Consider the following 18,377-nt stretch of genomic DNA (forward strand, 5'->3'; position numbering starts at 1 on the left):
ACATAGTGCCTCACTGCCGACTGTTACCGAAGGTACGAGCATACTAAATGTTTCCTGATACGTGAGTGGCTCGAAAACTTCTTAAGTAATAGAAGCCAGTATGTTTTCCAAGTCAGCGAGTATTCATCAGAGGCAAAGGGATCTTCAGGAGTGCCCCGGAGAAGTGTGGTAACACCGCTTTTATTCTCTGTATACATAAATGATCTGAGGGACAGGGTGAGCAGCAATCTGCTGATGATGCCGCGGTGTACGGGAAGGTGTCGTCGTAGAGTGACAGTAGGAGGATACCAGATGACTTCAACAAAATTTACAGATGGTGTGATGAATGTTAGCTAGCTCTAAATGTAGAAAAATGAGCAATCCCGTAATGTTCGAATGCAGCATTAGTAGTGTGGTGCTTGATACCACGTCGATTAAATATCTAGTCCTACCATTGCAAAGCGATATGAAATGGAAAGAGTATGTAAGAACTGTAGTGAGGCAAACGGTCGACTTCGGTTTATTTGGAGAATTTTAGGAAATTATGTTTCATCTGTAAAGGAGAGAGCTTATAAGATATTAGTGCTACCCATTCCAGAGCGCTGCTTGAGCGTTTGGCATCCCCACCAGGTCGGATTAAAGAGAGACATGGAAGCAATTCAGAGGCGGGCTGCTAGGTTTGTTGTCGTTAAGTTCGAACAACATGCAATTATTACGGAGATGCTGCGGAAACTGAAATGGGAATCCCTGGAGTGAAGGTGACGTTTCGCGACTGCTACGGTCGCAGGTTCGAATCCTGCCTCGGGCATGGATGTGTGTGATGTCCTTAGGTTAGTTAGGTTTAAGTAGTTCTAAGTTCTAGGGGACTGATGACCACGGATGTTAAGTCCCACAGTGCTCAGAGCCATTCGAACCATTTTTTTTTGTTTGCACATCCCTGTATACAGATGCGTTATTAAGAAGCTTTTTGAATGTCTGCTGAGGGTGTTCTTAGCATATTGCATGTGAGAGCGGCCTTATGTTTTTAGGGGACTACAGACGTTTTTTGTGAACATTCGCCATCCAGCAAACACACTGGGTTCCATCATTCATTCGTTCATTCTTTAAGCTAATCACATGGTTGTTAGTACACAAAATGATACAGCGTTTTAGACATAGAAAAATTCAAAGTCTTATCTATTCAAGAAGTGCATTTCACGTGAGTATCGCTTCGGTAATCCATGATGGTTTTCACAGAAAAAGTTGTTTCTATATAATAGCGTCTTTGTTAGTATTACAAAAAAATGTTTACATATTTGTGGTGTACACTACTAGTATTGGTAATTATTCTGCAAAGTAGAATCGTTTCCGGATTGTACGCATTTTCTGTGACATTGTCTACCTTGCTCGATATATTACAACGAAAGCGGGTTCAAATAATGGGTTCCTGCAGTCAAAGTTTCTAGAGCTCGGGTGATCGGCCGTGTTGCTGACTTATGGCGAAAATAAAGTGATTTTCATTTGAAGCGGCTGAACCAAGCATTTCAAGTGGCCGGGCAGATCGATCAGAGTAAATACCATGTACTGGATCTCCCCATTAATCGAGAAGAGGTGCAGTGGGAAGACACTGGAGACGCCTTCGGGAGGGCGGCGGTTCAAATCTACCGGTTCGGCCATTCAAATTTAAGTTTCCCGTGTTTTCCGTAAATCGCATAGGCAACTGCCGGTATCACCTCTTTGATAAGGTCACGAACAGTTTACCTCTGCAATTCGAACACATGTTCCTCTCGAATAACAAGTTGTTGACGGATGTCAAATTTTAACCTTCTCCGCTTCCTTCTGACTTAGATAATCCCCTTCGTGGAAGCTTTCTATTTCTATCCATTGTACCAAAACTTTACATTATTGTAAACATGTGTTAGAAAAGAGAAGTGGCCGAGCGGTTCTAGGCGCGCAGGTTCGAATCCTGCCTCGGGCATGGTTGTGTGTGTTGTCGTTAGGTTAGTTAGGTTTAAGTAGTTCTAAGTTCTAGGGGACTGATGACCTCAGAAGTTAAGTCCCATAGTGCTCAGAGCCATTTAGAAAAGATAATTAGGGGAGCCCAATTGGAAATAAGACCGCGAAGCTTGCTGATAAGACTCGTGAGTATTATAGCTGTGACTTGCTAAGTAGCAGAGCAGGGTTGGGGCACAGGGCCACACATATCGGAGAAAGAGCGATTAATGGCTTAATGTCACCGAATACAGCACAGTTCAGTAGATAGGACAGCTGGTCGTTATCAGCCGTGAACGTTAGGCGTGCATGTTTAGCTGCGGGCGCCGCGGCTGAGAGAGATCGCGATCAGGCAGCGTGCAGCCGGCGACTCGGTGGCGGCGGCCTCCCGTGGAATGAGGCGATGGGCGAGCTGCGCTCCAGGGTGGCGTTGCTGCTCGCGAGGCTGACGCGCAGGGCGCGCTGGAGGCGCCTCTTCCGCTACCACAAGGTGAGCGCACTTTCAGCTTTCCACTTCCAACACACAGCTTCGTTTTTTATGTGTTTGTAATAATCTGCCTCTGGGTCGCCTTGATTGCTGATGTCCGAAATTCGTTACAAACTAACGAAACGATTAAACTAGCGACTAGAATGCTGTGGTCTCTGTATTGTGTACTGTACCTAGTGTGTCATCTGACCAATGAACTTTGTTTGTTGGCTCCTACCCCAAGTCTACTCTCCACTTGACACAAGACTCTCTAGTGGAAAACTTCCACGAATCAACGTACCTGTGACACGAATCGTCAACCTTTGTTGTCAAACAGCACCTCAGCGCCGGAGAATCCATATTCTCACTGTGCAACATTTATACTTTAAATTACAGCTTTGAAAAAAAAAGTTTTCCATTACGCTATGCCTTTTTAAACAATTTAATGTAGACTCAAATGCAGCATTTAAATGTTTGATACCACTACATGTCATCTCTATCATCAGCAACAGCGCAATAGTGAGATGGTATTGCTTTACAATTTCTTCTCCTCGCGCCACACAACGTGCTCCCCGCATCCCCCTGTGAAGTCAACTAATAGAAACTGTTTGCACTGTGCATAGTAATTAAGTTTCATTGCTCTTTCGTGAAAGATTTTGCACTTGTGCTATCAGCGCGTGTTCCCTGTATACCTTGGCTTCCTGATACTGAATCAGCAAAAGTAAATAAATTACAAAAATTACACTCACATTTGGTCGGACGAAGAAATGTATGTAAATGGCAAGACAGTATTACTTTGTGGAAACACTTGAGAATCAACGTGCCATAGACGTATCTATATTCATTTCAGAGGTAGAGAATAAACCAAACTATAGAAAAGGTATTATGTAGTATTCCATTTTTCATTTGTCTGATGCGAAGTATATTTTCATCTTTCTTTCCGAAGCCTAACAAGGCTTAAAGCAGTGCCCGTAGCTCGTTTGGGCTCCAATTAGAGCGCTAACGTGCTTTGCTATACAGATTCCCTTTGTGTATCTTTAATAATAATCATCAGGGAAACTGCCAGTTATTAATTACAAAGATCGATCTATCTATGATACGTCAAAAGATTTCGTGGTGGCTATACCTTACAGAACACTCAGAGTTGACATTTTTGCATCCGAACACGTATACTCAATGAACTAAAACAAATTTGAATATTTAAGAAACAAGTGCAACTCAAAAGGACAAACTGTAATTCTTAGCACCCTCTCCTCATAAGATAATTGGAAGCAGCATGTTGGAAAACAAAACAAGTGAAGCTCAATTTTCAAGTTTCCCTCTGTTGTGTTATTCTTTCCCGTGTAATAAAATAAATGAAACGCGGATTGATTGGATGACAGATGCAGATTCTGGTAGTTTATCGATAGTTAATGTACCCCTTCAAAGTTAGTTTTAAAAGAAAAGTGTGACGTGATGTGGAAAACTACTACAGCCGCATCTCGTAAATATTTGCAATAAAGTTGAGTACTTACAAGTAAAATGTTACAGAAAAAATATATTATGATGTGCTAAAGACTAACAGCTGCGTAACATTACTCGTTGACTGTCGCACAAACAAAAGAATATTGCCGCCTGCAAAACAGATTCGTAATAAATTAAGAATCATTTTTGTCGTCATCGTTGCATCAGGATCGACATCGTATACCAATCAGAGTACACAATATTTCAGCATAACCTAGTTAGCGCACATATTGATGTCTTTCATCTGAAATGTTGTCGCAGACAAATTGTCGCCTTCAGAAGGTCAATAACTCATTAGATATACAATTGTATTATTGTTGTTTCTCAAATCTGCTTTTTCGTGGTGAGATTGCAGATCGTGAATCAGTGTTCGTGTGTGGTAAATCAAATATGGCACTGCTTTCTCCATTTCTCTTGGTATTACAAATCGTGTCATAATTCACTCTGCATTGCGGGTATATACATGGTATTTCTAAGAAATAGATGGATAATTCAGAGTATGCGAATTAATATTTCTCGCGCGTCTATTTTAATTCAGTGTAAAGGTAACAGCTGTACGTGATTCAATTACGAAATAAATCTTATAGGATCACACAGTAACACAGGCGAACAGTTCTTGCAATTAACTATGAAAAATGGTAGAACAATTTAATTTGCAACAGGATATTCCATTGTTAATGCATACACGGAGAAAACGCATTTAAGAATATCATCATATTAGAGGTAAGTAAACGAAACGAGTAATAAAGGAATGTTAAGATTAAAAAAGGAAACTGATTCGCAAAATGCGAATCTGGATTATTTTCAGCTGTTTGTGATTGATGGAATTTTTTTGCCGAACCGGCCTCGAACTCACGTTTCCTGCTTGTCGCGAGCCATCGTCTAAACAACTTCAGCTATGGAGCACGCCTGCAGGAACTACCCAGACTCCCAAATGTCGCGGATCCACAACCCTTACGCTCGTACTTTTCGTGATTCGTGCACAGCGGAGAAAAATATTTTGCTACCGTCATTTTGCCTGTTAGCCGGCCGGTGTGGCCGAGCAGTTCTAGGCGCTTCAGTCTGGAACGGCGCGACCGCTACGATCGCAGGTTTGAATCCTGCGTCGGTCATGGATGTGTGTGCTGCCCTTCGGTTAGTTAGGTTTAAGTAGTTCTAAGTTCTAGGGGACTGATGACCTCAGCAGATAAGTTCCATAGTGCTCAGAGCTATTTGAACCATTTAGCCTGTTAAGGCATTGATGCATCACTGATGGTTGTAATCTGTGTGTACAGTGTCCGAGTCTTCACATTACAATGTCCTTCAGACATGTACGCATCTCTGAAGGGCATTGTGATGTGAAGAGACAGACACTGTATAAACACAGACATTGTACAAAAAATGTTCAAATGTGTGTGAAGTCTTATGGGACTTAACTGCTAAGGTCATCAGTCCCTAAGCTTACACACTACTTAACCTAAATAATTATCCTAAGGACAAACACACACACCCATGCCCGAGGGAGGACTCAAACCTCCGCCGGGACCAGCCGCACAATCCACGACTGTAGCGCTTTAGACCGCTCGGCTAATCCCGCGCGGCACAGACATTGTAATCATCAATGAAATATATAAGCTTTTAACTTCCCAGTAACATAGAATTGGGTGTTTTATTGTTATTAAATAAGAAAGTACCTTTACCTTTATGTACAGGTATCTGGGGAGGGTGTTATCCTGTTTACTTTGTAATTTATAATGAAAAAGGTATTTTATTAATTTCGGCAATTGGTTAGCATTCTCCTCAAATCACAAGTAACGACTACCCGAGCAAAATGGTCTGTAGCAGTAGCAACGGTAGAAATAATGGTGTAAGTGTCAACTTTCTTTGGAGGTGCTGTGCAGGACGTTTTGCGTCGTTGCATTTCTTTACTTCATACAGTCGTTTACACCCGTTACTCAGAAGCAGTTACTCATACCAACTTCCTACCACAAAGTACTGTAACTAGAACTTTTAAACTGTGTGATTGCCAAACTCCCTGTACCTGGTTTTTCTGTCTTTCTGGATTTTCGGTTTGGCTCGTTGAAAGCTGATACTGAACCAGCGAAAGTAAATAAATTACAAAAATTACTCACATTTGGTCGGACGAAGAAATGTATGTAAATAGTAAGTCAGTATTACTTTGTGGAAACACATGAGAATCAACGTGCCATAGACGTATCTATATTCCTTTCACAGGTAGAGAATAAACCAAACCATAGAAAAGGTATTATGTAGTATTCCATTTTTCATTTGCTCTGATGCGAAGTATATTTTCATCTTTCTTTCCAAAGCCTAACAAGGCTTAAAGCAGTGCACGTAGCTCGTTTGGGCTCCAATTAGAGCGCTAACGTGCTTTGCTATACAGATTCCCTTTGTGTATCTTTAATAATAATCATCAGGAAAACTGCCAGTTATTAATTACCAAGATCGATCTATCTATGATACGTCAAAAGATTTCGTGGTGGCTATACCTTACAGGACACTCAGAGTTGACATTTTTGCATCCGAACACGTATACTCAATGAACTAAGACAAATTTGAATATTTGAGAGACAGGTGCAACTCAAAAGGACAAACTGTAATTCTTAGCACCCTCTCCTCATAAGATAATTGGAAGCAGCATGTTGAAAAACAAAACAAGTGAAGCTTCCCGTGTAATAAAATAAATGAAACGCGGGTTGATTGGATGACAGATGCAGATTCTGGTAGTTTATCGATAGTTAATGTACCCCTTCAAAGTTAGTTTTAAAAGAAAAATGTGACGTGATGTGGAAAACTGCTACAGCTGTATCTCGTAAATATTTGCAATAAAGTCATAAGATCATGTAAGCCTCGGAGAATACTGGTGCCTTATTCATACGACAGACGTTGAATCTGATGAGCAACGGTTGTAAATGTAAAAAATGCTACTAACCACTGCAGAAAATGTAACGTGATAGTTACGAAAACATGTTATAACTATATTCTAATTCGGCGAATACTGTGACTTTATTTAAATACTATCGGTATTTTGCTTTGATGTAGTTGGTGAAGCACATGAGCGCTGCTGATTTTGAGAACGAAGTCTGCACGAAGAGCTTCAAGTTTCTCTCTGTTGTGTTATTCTTTCCAGGTGCGAGGTCGAGGGCACCTTGTACCGCTACTACTCATTTCCTTTCCTGTTCCACTCGGAACTTGCCATGTGGCATACTCTCATGCGCGTCGGCATGTGTCAATGTGATGTTTCAGCTTCGTGCATTTATAGCTCGCTGATTACGTAGACGCATGCGTTGAAACTGCCAGTGCTGTTTTCGTGTGACTTTTTTGTATTGACGTTTGCTATATTAGTAACTCTTCAGCTACCGAGGTGTTGAAAGCTCTCATGTTTTTTATTCAGACGATATACTTTTTGTTACTAAAAAGTTTGTAGCAGCTAATTATCGTAAACTGTTAACCTTTTGTAATTTATCGTTCATTTCGGTAGCATCAGTGTATCCAATGCTTGCAGTGGCGAAGCCTGGCAGGAGTTCCTCCCACGTACCAGCCGCCATGATTCCGAATTGTAGCGCATTTTACAAATTAATCAGAAAAAAGTTTTGACCCCTACGTTAACAAGGGGTATATCCGTACTCATATTTCGAAGTCCTTTCGAATGCCGCTCTACTACCATTTCCTTTAACTGTATGCAGGGTGCTTCGCAATTCCTACTACAGGCTTCTAGGGGTTATAGAGGGGCCTACTACACAAAGTGTTAAGGAACACTGTTTCAGCAGAACTGTACCATTTGGACGTAAATTAAGTTTGAAGGTTGGATCACTTTCAAATTTCCCGCTTCACCGGACCGTCATCACCCTCAAAATCACTCCTACTCCGGTCGTCCTACCAGACGAATGATCGCTTATTTGTCGTATGGACTCGTTTGAGATGTGACCCGCCTCCGTGTCTGGCAGTTATTTGGCCTTCACATTATAATACGAATAATTCAATAATCATGTTTACATTGCACTGATGAACATGTGACAATTAATAACAGCAAATATCCAAAATAGTAATTACTTCAGTAGCGTGCTTTATAGAACCAGTTGCGAATCAATACCTCGCAAAAATTGCCGTTGTATCATGTGAAGCTTTCTATTACTCAAAAATATATCCGCAGCAGCGCTTCTCTCTACGAATTTCCATCTTCTTCCCTCTTTCAGATTTTGTGAGCTAGCAGAAAGTTTCTGAGGCTTTTGGAGTAGCTCCAGTTCCTGAAGTTTGCCGATTAATTGGATGCTGTAAGTGAGTTACCCTAATAGCGGCAAATGAATCGATGCCTGTGTGCGGATTTCCTCGCGCTCAGCGGTTTTTCAGCTGAGGCCGCTCTCCGACAGCAGCACAGGGGTGCTCTTATCCCGGCACTTTCGAACAACGGACTGCGGAAGTAGACTGATCTTCTTAGGTCGCATGATTACACATTAATCGTTCCAGTTGAGTTGTAAATCACAGATATTAGTTTCATGTATAGTAGAGGACAGTGAATCTTAGGAGCCCACAAGTGTTTACTGTAAAGTCCTGGACATGAGTAATGCCTTCTGGACATGAAAATAAATGCTCAACAGAGTTTCGTTGCTTACAACTAATGGAAATATAAAGTTAACCTAAAAGCGCTATTGCGAAACACTAAATATCCTAATCCGAACGACTCAAGGATAAAATTATTAAAATGATAATGAGTTTCTGTGTAGGCTACTGTAGATGCTCAAGCCTAAGGAACTTGCGTTAAAAATAAAATAAAAAATTTGCAAAAGACCGTAATAGATACAGTTATCCAAGCGATGAAGAGTACGTATCTTTGCAGTACTAAGAGTTCCTAGATTCTGGAATTACTTGGTGGGATGTATCTGGACGTCTTGCACAAACGTATTTAGAGATTTGAAGGCTTTGTAACTGAGGGACGTTTCCTACTGTAACCCCTGTAATACACGCAGCTACTGTTTCACTTCTTTCTCCACAGATGTGCAAATGCTGCATCTAGGAATGTATTATTAATGCTTTAATCGTTTCAGGACTTATTTTCAAGGGTGTCCACCGTGGTATAAATTTGATACACGTTGAAGTTTGACAGCTGTTCGTTGATCACTTGGATGGATACAGAGTAGAAAATTGTGCTTCTCATTTTATTTGGATTTCCCTACGGATACTATCTCCCCTTGTTGATGAATGACATGTTCAAGAAAGTTGTTGACAAAATAATAAGTGCCAAGTAAGCTTGGTTTACATTTGACGATTACGCTAAGAGTCGTAAAAAGAAGAGAATCTTCTCTTGTCCTCGAACAGGAAGCAACGGCGACGTAGTGCCTTAGTCTTGCTTGCATTTCCGGAAGTACCTGGGGGCATACGTAATCGCCGTTCGGCCATCTAGATTAAGATTTTGTGTTTTGCATAACATATTTAAGATGAACGTTGCGAAAGGTACCTCTGTGACGCCGCGACTGATATTATACCCCGTTCCAGTCGAATTACGGTTTGTGCCCCGTTTTTAATTACCTCTTCGTCGAAAGGATATTAAACCCTGATTTTTCATTCCTTTATTTTTATCTGATTCACTACAACTGTCGCCAACCCCAACGATGAACATTTAAACTTGTGACGAAAGGCAATAAAATAAATCTATCTAACTTGCCCTTTTTGAAACGTAGGATCTACAAGAACATTACATTTCCAGCTTTTAGGGCTGTCAGGAGCATCGTGGTGTTTTTATTTTGATGCACATCCGTCCCGAAGTTCTAAGAATGGTAACAACTGTTTCGAAATTAGCAGTAGTGTCTTCGTAGTCATATCGTGGCATGGTGTCATTTGAATAACGAAAGAAATTAGTTCCCTAAATGGCACAAAGCTCGCATTGCATGTTTCAAAGTTACTAGTTTCCCTACGCTTTGGATTAAGTTCAGATCAGTGCATTCCTCTGCAAGCTGTTTTTGCGTAAGATGGTCTTTGTCTGCGAAACTGCAGGTCTGTCCCACAGGCAAAGAAAGCCACGGGTCGCAAGTGGAAGGGCGGATGCAGTTTAATGAAGCACATCGCGGCACGCAACGAACTTCACTAAACAAGATTGCCAACTTTAACTTGCTTCGCGTCCGGGACTCTTGGCTGCATTCTATCACACATTCCATTTGCGTCGGCTGTGCTGCGTGAAGGGTCTGCGTGTGCTCTGAATGTAAAGAAGCACGCAGCCGCTCCGCGGCGCGAATGCGTAACTGCTCCAGCTTTCATGGAATCGGTGCGGGGGGGGGGGGGGGGGGGGTACTCCTCGCTATTGCGGCACGCCTGGGCACTGGCCGTTAACTGAGGCTTTCAGCCGAAAAATGGCTGAGGGCCTGGTCCCGCGCTTACTTTTATTGTACTTGTTTCCCTATGCTCATTTTCCAAACAGTTTTTACGAAGAGCTGTAAAGTTATATTCCAGTAATATTACAGACCTTGCTAAACCTAGTCGCTTATAGAATGGCATACGAGAACTGAAGTGGAATCAGTGAAAGGTTAATGGTACAGAATGCTTAGCTCACAGGAGTGTTCCTTTGATATGCTTTTCCATATTCGTTTGCTTGTTTACGGATCTGGTTCTGTGTGGTCTCCTCTAGACATTATGCAAACAGATGAAATATAGAAGTTAATTACAAAATTGTTAAGACTTTCGGGTCCATTTGTTGACATATTCCCTGTTTTCTTCTATCTCGGGCTGTTGGCCGACGTATGTTTTATAACTTTTTTGACATTTCGCGAAAGACCATTAGACAGTCCATTTGTCAGAAATTAATTAGTTTAGCCTATTGTAATGGCGAAGATGACGTGCACAACAAGTATACGCGTGCGTCATTCCTCATCTGACATGTTAGAATATGGCCAGAAACTACGTATGATCCAGGACAGGTACGGGCAGACGTGACGTTCATTTATTGCCTGCTTGCTAAGTGATTAGAAAGTGTCTGATTAAGACTCATTTTAAAACAGAAAGACATATGAAAAAAATATGTCGAGGGCAACTCTTTTTCAATAACTTGCAATTCTACTTGTCAGTTGGTAGTTAGGTAGTATTTACGCAAATAAAATGAAGAAACCTCATGGTTCGCTGACTCCAGTTCGTAGTCTTATGAGATAATATAATGTTATCAGCTTTACCACTAGGCTGTTGTCAAGTCTATGCAGCTAGTTGGACAAAAGAAAATCACACTTACAACGAATACTTAGGACGAAACAGGAGCCTCCTTAATATTACTTACGCCAGAAATGACGGCGTTTCTGTAAAAAACCAGATAATAAAGGTAGCTGATCTTCCAAATTGAAGCAGAATTTAATAAAGAAGTATTAAAAATGAAGGAAACCTGATACATTTCTAATGAAACGACTGTAGATCCCTAATATGTAATTTTTGAAAAACTAAAAACATAACATTTTGACTGTTGCCGGAATTCAGTGAATATCACACTAATTGAGACTGAAACAATTACTGGTATTCCTCAAAAGAGGTAAGAAAGGTCCCCTAATGGTGCTAGAATACTGTGGTACGACGAGTTCTGAGGTATAAACAAATTTTAACCAATACGCGTCTGTCACATAAAAGTTTTCATGTGATCTAAATGCATCACCAATGAAAATTAATGTATTCTTTCCTGGATTAATGGCCGATGCACGTATTTTACTAGCACATTACATAAATCAGCAGTCCGACGTGCAGTTTTGATAAATGTGCAAAAGAAGTGAGTGACACTCAAAATCACTAAATACACATTTGTTGTTGCCGCCTTCAGTCCGAAGACTGGTTTGATGCTGCTCTCCAGGTTCTTGTGCAGGCCTCTTCATCTCCGAATAACTACTGCAACCTACTTCCTTCTGAATCTGCTTAGTTTATTCGTCTCGTAGTCTCCCTGTATGATTTTTACTACCAACACTTCCCTTCAATACTACATTTGTGATCGCTTGATGTCTCAGGATGTGTCCTATCAACCGATCCCTTTTGGTCTTTCAAGAGATGTCCGTTCCGTTCAACTGCTTTTAGAAGTCCTTAGATGTCTCAGACAGAATTATGTCATTAGCAAACCTCAAAGTTTTTGTTTCATCTCTTGGACTTAAAGTCCTACTCCAAATTTCTCTTTCTCTACTGCTTGCTCAATATACAGATTAAATAACAATGGCGACAGGGTACAACCGTGCCTAACTCTCTTCTCAACCACTGTCTCTTTCATGCCCCTCGATATATTTAGCAAACGACGAAGAAAACACAAAATTAAATATTTTATATCAAAGCATACGAACATGTAGCTCCCGTAAATTCTACAAGAATGGAAGCAATGTGAAAAAGAAAATATTCACAGATATATAATATTTTGCAATGAAAAAGAATTTAATAAAAGGAATTAGTTTCTGTTTATCTCTTTGAAATTAGTGAAAGAATGGTTTAAAAATCCGGGAATTGAGTAAAACATAGAGAAATCGTAAATGTAATTTCTGGGAGAAACTATGTTTATTAAACACTTCCTTTGGAAATAGATGTACGAGAAGAGAGTTCCATGATGTCCGATGATGAGACACACAGCTGTGGACAAATGGGGTATCGTCATCACACGTTGGCAGCCCAAAACCAGAAGCGTATTCATTATTATAACAGCCACTTCTATAACGATGCAGTGGAAAGTAAGTTATTTACAGCCTCATCGTTGACTGCAGTATCTGTCGATGGAGATGTAGACCAAACGTATTTCACTCAGAAAAAAAATTAACGACGTCACTGTGCTAAACTTCTCTCATCACTGTTAGAAAATTAAACTTTTTATGTTATTTTCTTAAATATTTGTTTATGGCGAGAATCGTATCAGTAAATTTATATGCTCAGTGTCAAAAGTAGTCCTCTTCGTAAATATGTTACTCCACTTTCCGAATATCGTAGCTTTCAAATTGTTATGTGAAACAGTAGTCCGTGAGAAGAAACACTTCCATACATATACACTCTGAGGTGACAAAACGCCATGGGATAGCGATATGCACATATACAGATGGCGGTGGTGTCAAGTACACAAGGTATAAAAGGACAGTGCATTGGCGGAGCTGCCATTTGTACTCTGGTGATTCATATGAAAAGGTTTCCGAAGTGATAATGGCCGCACGACGTTAATTAACGGACTTTGAACGCTGAACGGTTGTTGACGCATGGGGAAATGGTAAGGGATTCAGTATTCGGAGATCCACAGTGTCAGGAGTGAGCCGAGAATACCAAATTTCAGGCATTATCTCTCACCACGGCCAACGCAGTAGCTGACGGCTTTCAGTTAACGACCGAGAGCAGCGCCGTTCGCCTTGAGTTGTCAGTGTTAACAGACAAGCAACACTGCGTGAAGTAACGGCAGAAATCAATATGGGACATAAGACAAACATTCCCATTAGAACAGTCCCGCGAAATTTGCCGTTGATGGGCTTTGATAGCAGACTACCGACGCGAGAGCCTTTGCTAACAGCACTATCAGTTGAGTCGCAATATTAGTTGGTAAGAACTGATGGTAGGGATCGAGTGCGACGCAGAACCTACGAAGCCACGGACCCAGGTTGTCAACAAGTACTATGCAAGCTGGTGGTGCCTCCATAATTGTGTGGGCTGTGTTTACATGGAATGTACTGTGCCCTCTGGTCCAACTGAACCGATGTATGATTGGAAGTGGCTATGTTTGGCTACTTGAAGGCTATTTGCAGCCATTCGTGGACCTCATGTTCCCATACAAACGATGGAATTGTGGTGGATAATAGTGCGCCATATCATCGCTTTGAAGAACATTCTGGACAGTTCTAGCGAATGGTTTGGCCACCCGGATTTTTGGGACATAATGGAGAGGTCAGTTTGTACACAAAATTATGCGTTGGCAACACTTCGGCAGTTATGGACGGGTGTAGAGCCAGCATGGCTCAATATTGCTGCAAGGGACTTCCAACGGTTTTCTGAGTCCGTGTCACTTCGAGTTGCTGCACTACACGGGACAACAGGAGGTCTGCTCGATAGTAGGAGGTATCCCCTCTTTGTATTTCACAGTCTGCGCAGTGCACTCATTAACACAGTCTATAAAGCTGCTACTATGCGGGGTCAGGGATTTTCTCTGCCTCGTGATAACTGGATGTTGTGTGCTGCCCTTAGGTTAGTTAGGTTTAGGTAGTTCTAAGTTCTAGGGGACTGATGGCCATAGATGTTAAGTCCCATAGTGCTCAGAGCCATTTTTTTGCTACTATGAACACTCCATTCTGCCACACACACCAGTGGTCAATCTGCCCAGTTCTCTCCAGACTCCTTCGTTGCCGCTTCACAAAGCGTCCTACCGTTACCTTTCAGAGCTCGTCTCTCTCGTAAAATATTGCACGTTTGGAATTTTACTTTTATATGCAATTTTATGCATATGTAAATATTTTGTTAAAAAATAAGTACCTGTTAATAGACGTGCAAGCATACAACATCAGAAAATTAAGAACAGTAATTGCATAGGTGGTAATTACAGAACATACATAGAAAGAAATGCAGAACTTGCGCTACTGCAATTCTATCTTCAATGTTAAAAGAAAAGAACTTACTTTAACGGATTATCGTAATACCTTTACACATTACAATTTATTACCATTATGAATGCACTCCAAAACTTGGCGCTTACGAAAAGTCCGACCATGTACTGTATGCTGCCGGTCGTCTCTGAAGTCACGTAGCTTGCACCACTGTCCATAAGACGGTACATCCTGGTAAGGGTACGAGAAACTTCAAAAACAGACACAGCCATGGGCGCGCGTCCTGTTGTAACGTTAGGAAACGAATCGGTGAGCGTTGCGACACCCGGGAGGGCGTGTTTTGGCAGCTGTGGAGGCCGAGCTGGGCCGCAGTAGCTTTGCGGCGTCGGCAGTAGGTGGCGGCATCCTGTCGGCGAGTTGATTGGCAGAGACCAGAAAAACTCCCCATCGCAACCCCCCCCCCTCTTCCCAGATTTAATGGTAAAGTGGCTCATTGGATAGCCCGTAAAAAGCTGAACATTTATCAGGCATGAAAACTGGAAGTTAAACTGAACTGTGAAAAAAGAAGCAAAATAGAAACAGTGAACACTCCAAGCTCCTGATACGCAACATCGAACAAGAAGCACGAGCTGCGCCGTCGTGGTTGTGTAGTGATGGTATTGGACTGAAAACGGGTGATCAGTGTTCAAAACTCTGAGAGAGAAATTTACATTTTCTCTTTTAGAGTATATGCTAGAGTCGCAATCGCAACCTGTTTTTGCCACGGCAGTGCATTGCTACGGTACATGGTATTATTTATTTATTGTATTATTATTAATTTTATGTACATGGCTCAAGTCATCAAAGAAAGATGTACGAAGTGGGAAGTGATTAGATTTCTCTCCTTTCGTTGTCCATTGAATACTTGTGATGGATACATGATGCTCGATGTATTCATTAATTACCGAGGTTGGTGGTTCAGGGGTTAGCACACTGAACTCGCACTCGGGGGAACGACGGTTCAGATCCTCGTTCGGCTGATTTAGGTTTCCCATGATCTCCATAAATCCCTTCATTGATATAAATGAAAAAATAAAGTCTGTCGCGCTCAGTCCTTGATAGGGAATAGCCTCTTTACGGGTGGGGTGTAGCCTTCGTTTCGTCGTGGCACGGAGGAGGAGGAGGAGGAGGAGGAGGAGGAGGGGGAGGGGGAGGGGGAGGGGGAGGGTAGCGAGGCCATCACCCTGGCGGCCTTTTACCTCCGCGAGAGATTCCCAGTCCTCAGTTTGAAAAGAGACGGAGTGCAGTATAGGAACTGGAACGAGGAAAACTCCCCGCTCCTGTCCGGAATTAAATCCGAGGCATCCAGGACCGGAGACGAGCGCTTTACCTGGTAGACCAGCATGGCTAACAACAAAAAACATTAATAATGATAATAATAATAATGATGATGATGACGATAACAGTGAGGTAGTAGTTAGACAAGGAATATGATTTTAAACGTGCTACCCGTTGGCAATATGACACCAGAATAGCAAAAGAAAATTTGTGAATTCTCTGTGCTTGTATGTAGGATTGGTGATAGAACGTGATACCTTTCTGTACTGCGTATTTCTTTGTATTTCCGTTCGAGTGTTTTCTGCGAGAAACTGTCTCTTATTTTCCATATATCAAAATTATTTCTAGGAGATGTTCCTTATGGTCGTGTGATTATTTGCAAAACACGTGTCTTGTAATGAAAAATTCAAACATCTTTATTAGACGAGAAGTGTTTTAGAACGCTGAAACGGAGGATATAAGTTACATTTGTACTTTTGGGCTGGAATGAAATGTATCTAGGAGACGAGTACTCAGCCGTGCAAGACAGTTAGACGCAGCGCGCGGTTTGATGTTGCAGCTGTACGACCGCATCTCGAGCAAGGTGGTGAGCCCGACGCGCGCGCCTCCCAGCGACGCGGTGCAGAAGTGTCGCGAGGTGTGTGAGTGCTTGCGCGAGGTGGAGCGCGCCGCGCCGCCGCCCACGCCCGACACGCGCGCCGACATCGCCGAGCTGCGCGAACTGCTGGCGCGGCCGCATCTCAGGGTGAGTGCGCGCCCCTTTCTTACACTCTGTAGCTATTCACTCATTTAGTTGCTTCTACTTCTTTTTCAGACAGCGGCGGCTACTTCATTTCAGACTACAGCATAGTATGTCCAAAACGTCGATGATAAAAGTTGTACTTTTTCAGTATAACATCAGTAATGCATATACTATCATTTCACGTAACATGATATTTACAGAGATACCACACTTCTCTCTAGCTAACGAGCGACAGGTCGAAAGAACACAAAATTAAATAATGATCACGACATGCAAATTTGTTGGAACTGCTTCATCCAGAGAAAGCACATTGATCACAAAGTGCGTGAGAACTTCCGTTAGTGATCCAAGTGAAAGTGTCAATAAAATTCTTCTGGGCCTGAGGCTGCATTGTCAGTGATAAAATTCCGAATTTTATAATTACAATGCGGCCTCGACGCCAGAAGAATTTTATTGACTGTGACAACGGCCGCGCAAGCCTACTTTTACAAGTGAAAGAGAGCCCTTATATTTCCACTGGCATTGGCTCATCGACGGAATGCAACATACAATTTCTTGTACATATCGGCCGCGTATTGTCAGCACTAACCAGCACATCTCCCACAGCGATGCCTGTCCCGACGTCCTACATTGACTGACTGCCTGTTATAACCACATCGGTCTCCGGCGGTTCGTTACGGTGTTACTGCATGTCGTTTGGTTTCTTGCTCCCAGTTAGTCTCTGTAATGTACTGAAAATAAAGCACAACAACGCAAATATCGACGGTCCGTACTGTGTGCCATGTTTGGAAACGAGCTTGGATCATTCACTCACGGTACTTCCTATTGACAGTTGTAATGCCACTTTACTGTTCGCCCTCAACCTTGAGTTCAGTAGTGCTTGCTTCTGTCTCGGGTTTGCTTTCTTGGGAGCGTGAAGTGGTGCGATGGCAGGGATACACTGCAGTATGGATAGCTTACCTAATGACGAGTTGGCCAGCATGCACCCCTGTATGGACTCCTCGAACGCCACGACGACGCCGTGCTGAGCTGTTCCCGCAGTGATGGCAACCACATCACAGAAGTTTTGCATCTGTCTGAGAGTTCTTGGACTACTGTTGTGCCTGCAGCTCGTGGTCGTGCGGTAGCGTTCTCGCTTCCAACGCCCGGGTTCCCGGGTTCGATTCCCGGCGGGGTCAGGGATTTTCTCTGCCTCGTGATAACTGGGTGTTGTGTGATGTCCTTAGGTTAGTTAGGTTTAAGTAGTTCTAAGTTCTAGGGGACTGATGACCATAGATGTTAAGTCCCATAGTGCTCAGAGCCATTTGAACCATTTTTGAACTACTCTGTGTTGTGTGTTGTATATTTTGGACGCTGCTTATTAGGTTATTTTTCACTGACGTGAAGATATTTTCACAGAACAAGGGTGATTTGAGTAACAGATTGTATAATTATAATTACATTATTACCATGTAACGACCTGCCGGAGACTGTGGCTCCCTTATGCCAAAATACTCAGAATGTATCCCTTAACAGCCACTCAACATTTGTCGCTGGAGTTTTACACACATTGAAGGAAAAAAATTCCCAACACCAAAAAGAAGTTCTCCGCGATAAACGAAAGTTCGAAGATGTGTTTCTACATCTGCAACATGTCTATTCTAATTTAGCGCCCGCTGCTTAGGAGTGGCGCTAGTAGCACCTCCGTGAGGTCACAAATCAGGTTTGCTTTAAATACTAGAGATGGGGGATCCGCTCCTGAACTAATTCATAGAGTTGAATCTTTCAAAGGAGTGAACAATCAGTGATTCAGAAAAAAAGAACGGTAGCTCCAAACGTTTCCCACGGCAGAGAGAGAGAGAGGGAGAGGGGGGGGGGGGGAGAGAGAGAGAGAGAGAGAGAGAGAGAG

General features: G+C 42.2%; 1 protein-coding gene across 1 annotated transcript in view; it reads left to right on the top strand.

Moving 5' to 3' along the window:
- LOC126097821 (peripheral plasma membrane protein CASK-like) overlaps window positions 1-16,597 on the top strand; it is a 654,064-nt gene extending 637,467 nt beyond the window's left edge. The window contains exons 11-12 of the mRNA XM_049910596.1: window positions 16,307-16,492; window positions 16,562-16,597. Of these exons, the coding sequence (XP_049766553.1) occupies window positions 16,307-16,492; window positions 16,562-16,597 (222 nt within the window). The remainder of the gene's footprint in view (window positions 1-16,306; window positions 16,493-16,561) is intronic.
- Window positions 16,598-18,377: the final 1,780 nt, after the last annotated feature.

This window comes from Schistocerca cancellata, chromosome 1 (genome assembly GCF_023864275.1).
Source record: "Schistocerca cancellata isolate TAMUIC-IGC-003103 chromosome 1, iqSchCanc2.1, whole genome shotgun sequence".
Taxonomy (NCBI): Eukaryota; Metazoa; Arthropoda; class Insecta; order Orthoptera; family Acrididae; genus Schistocerca; species Schistocerca cancellata.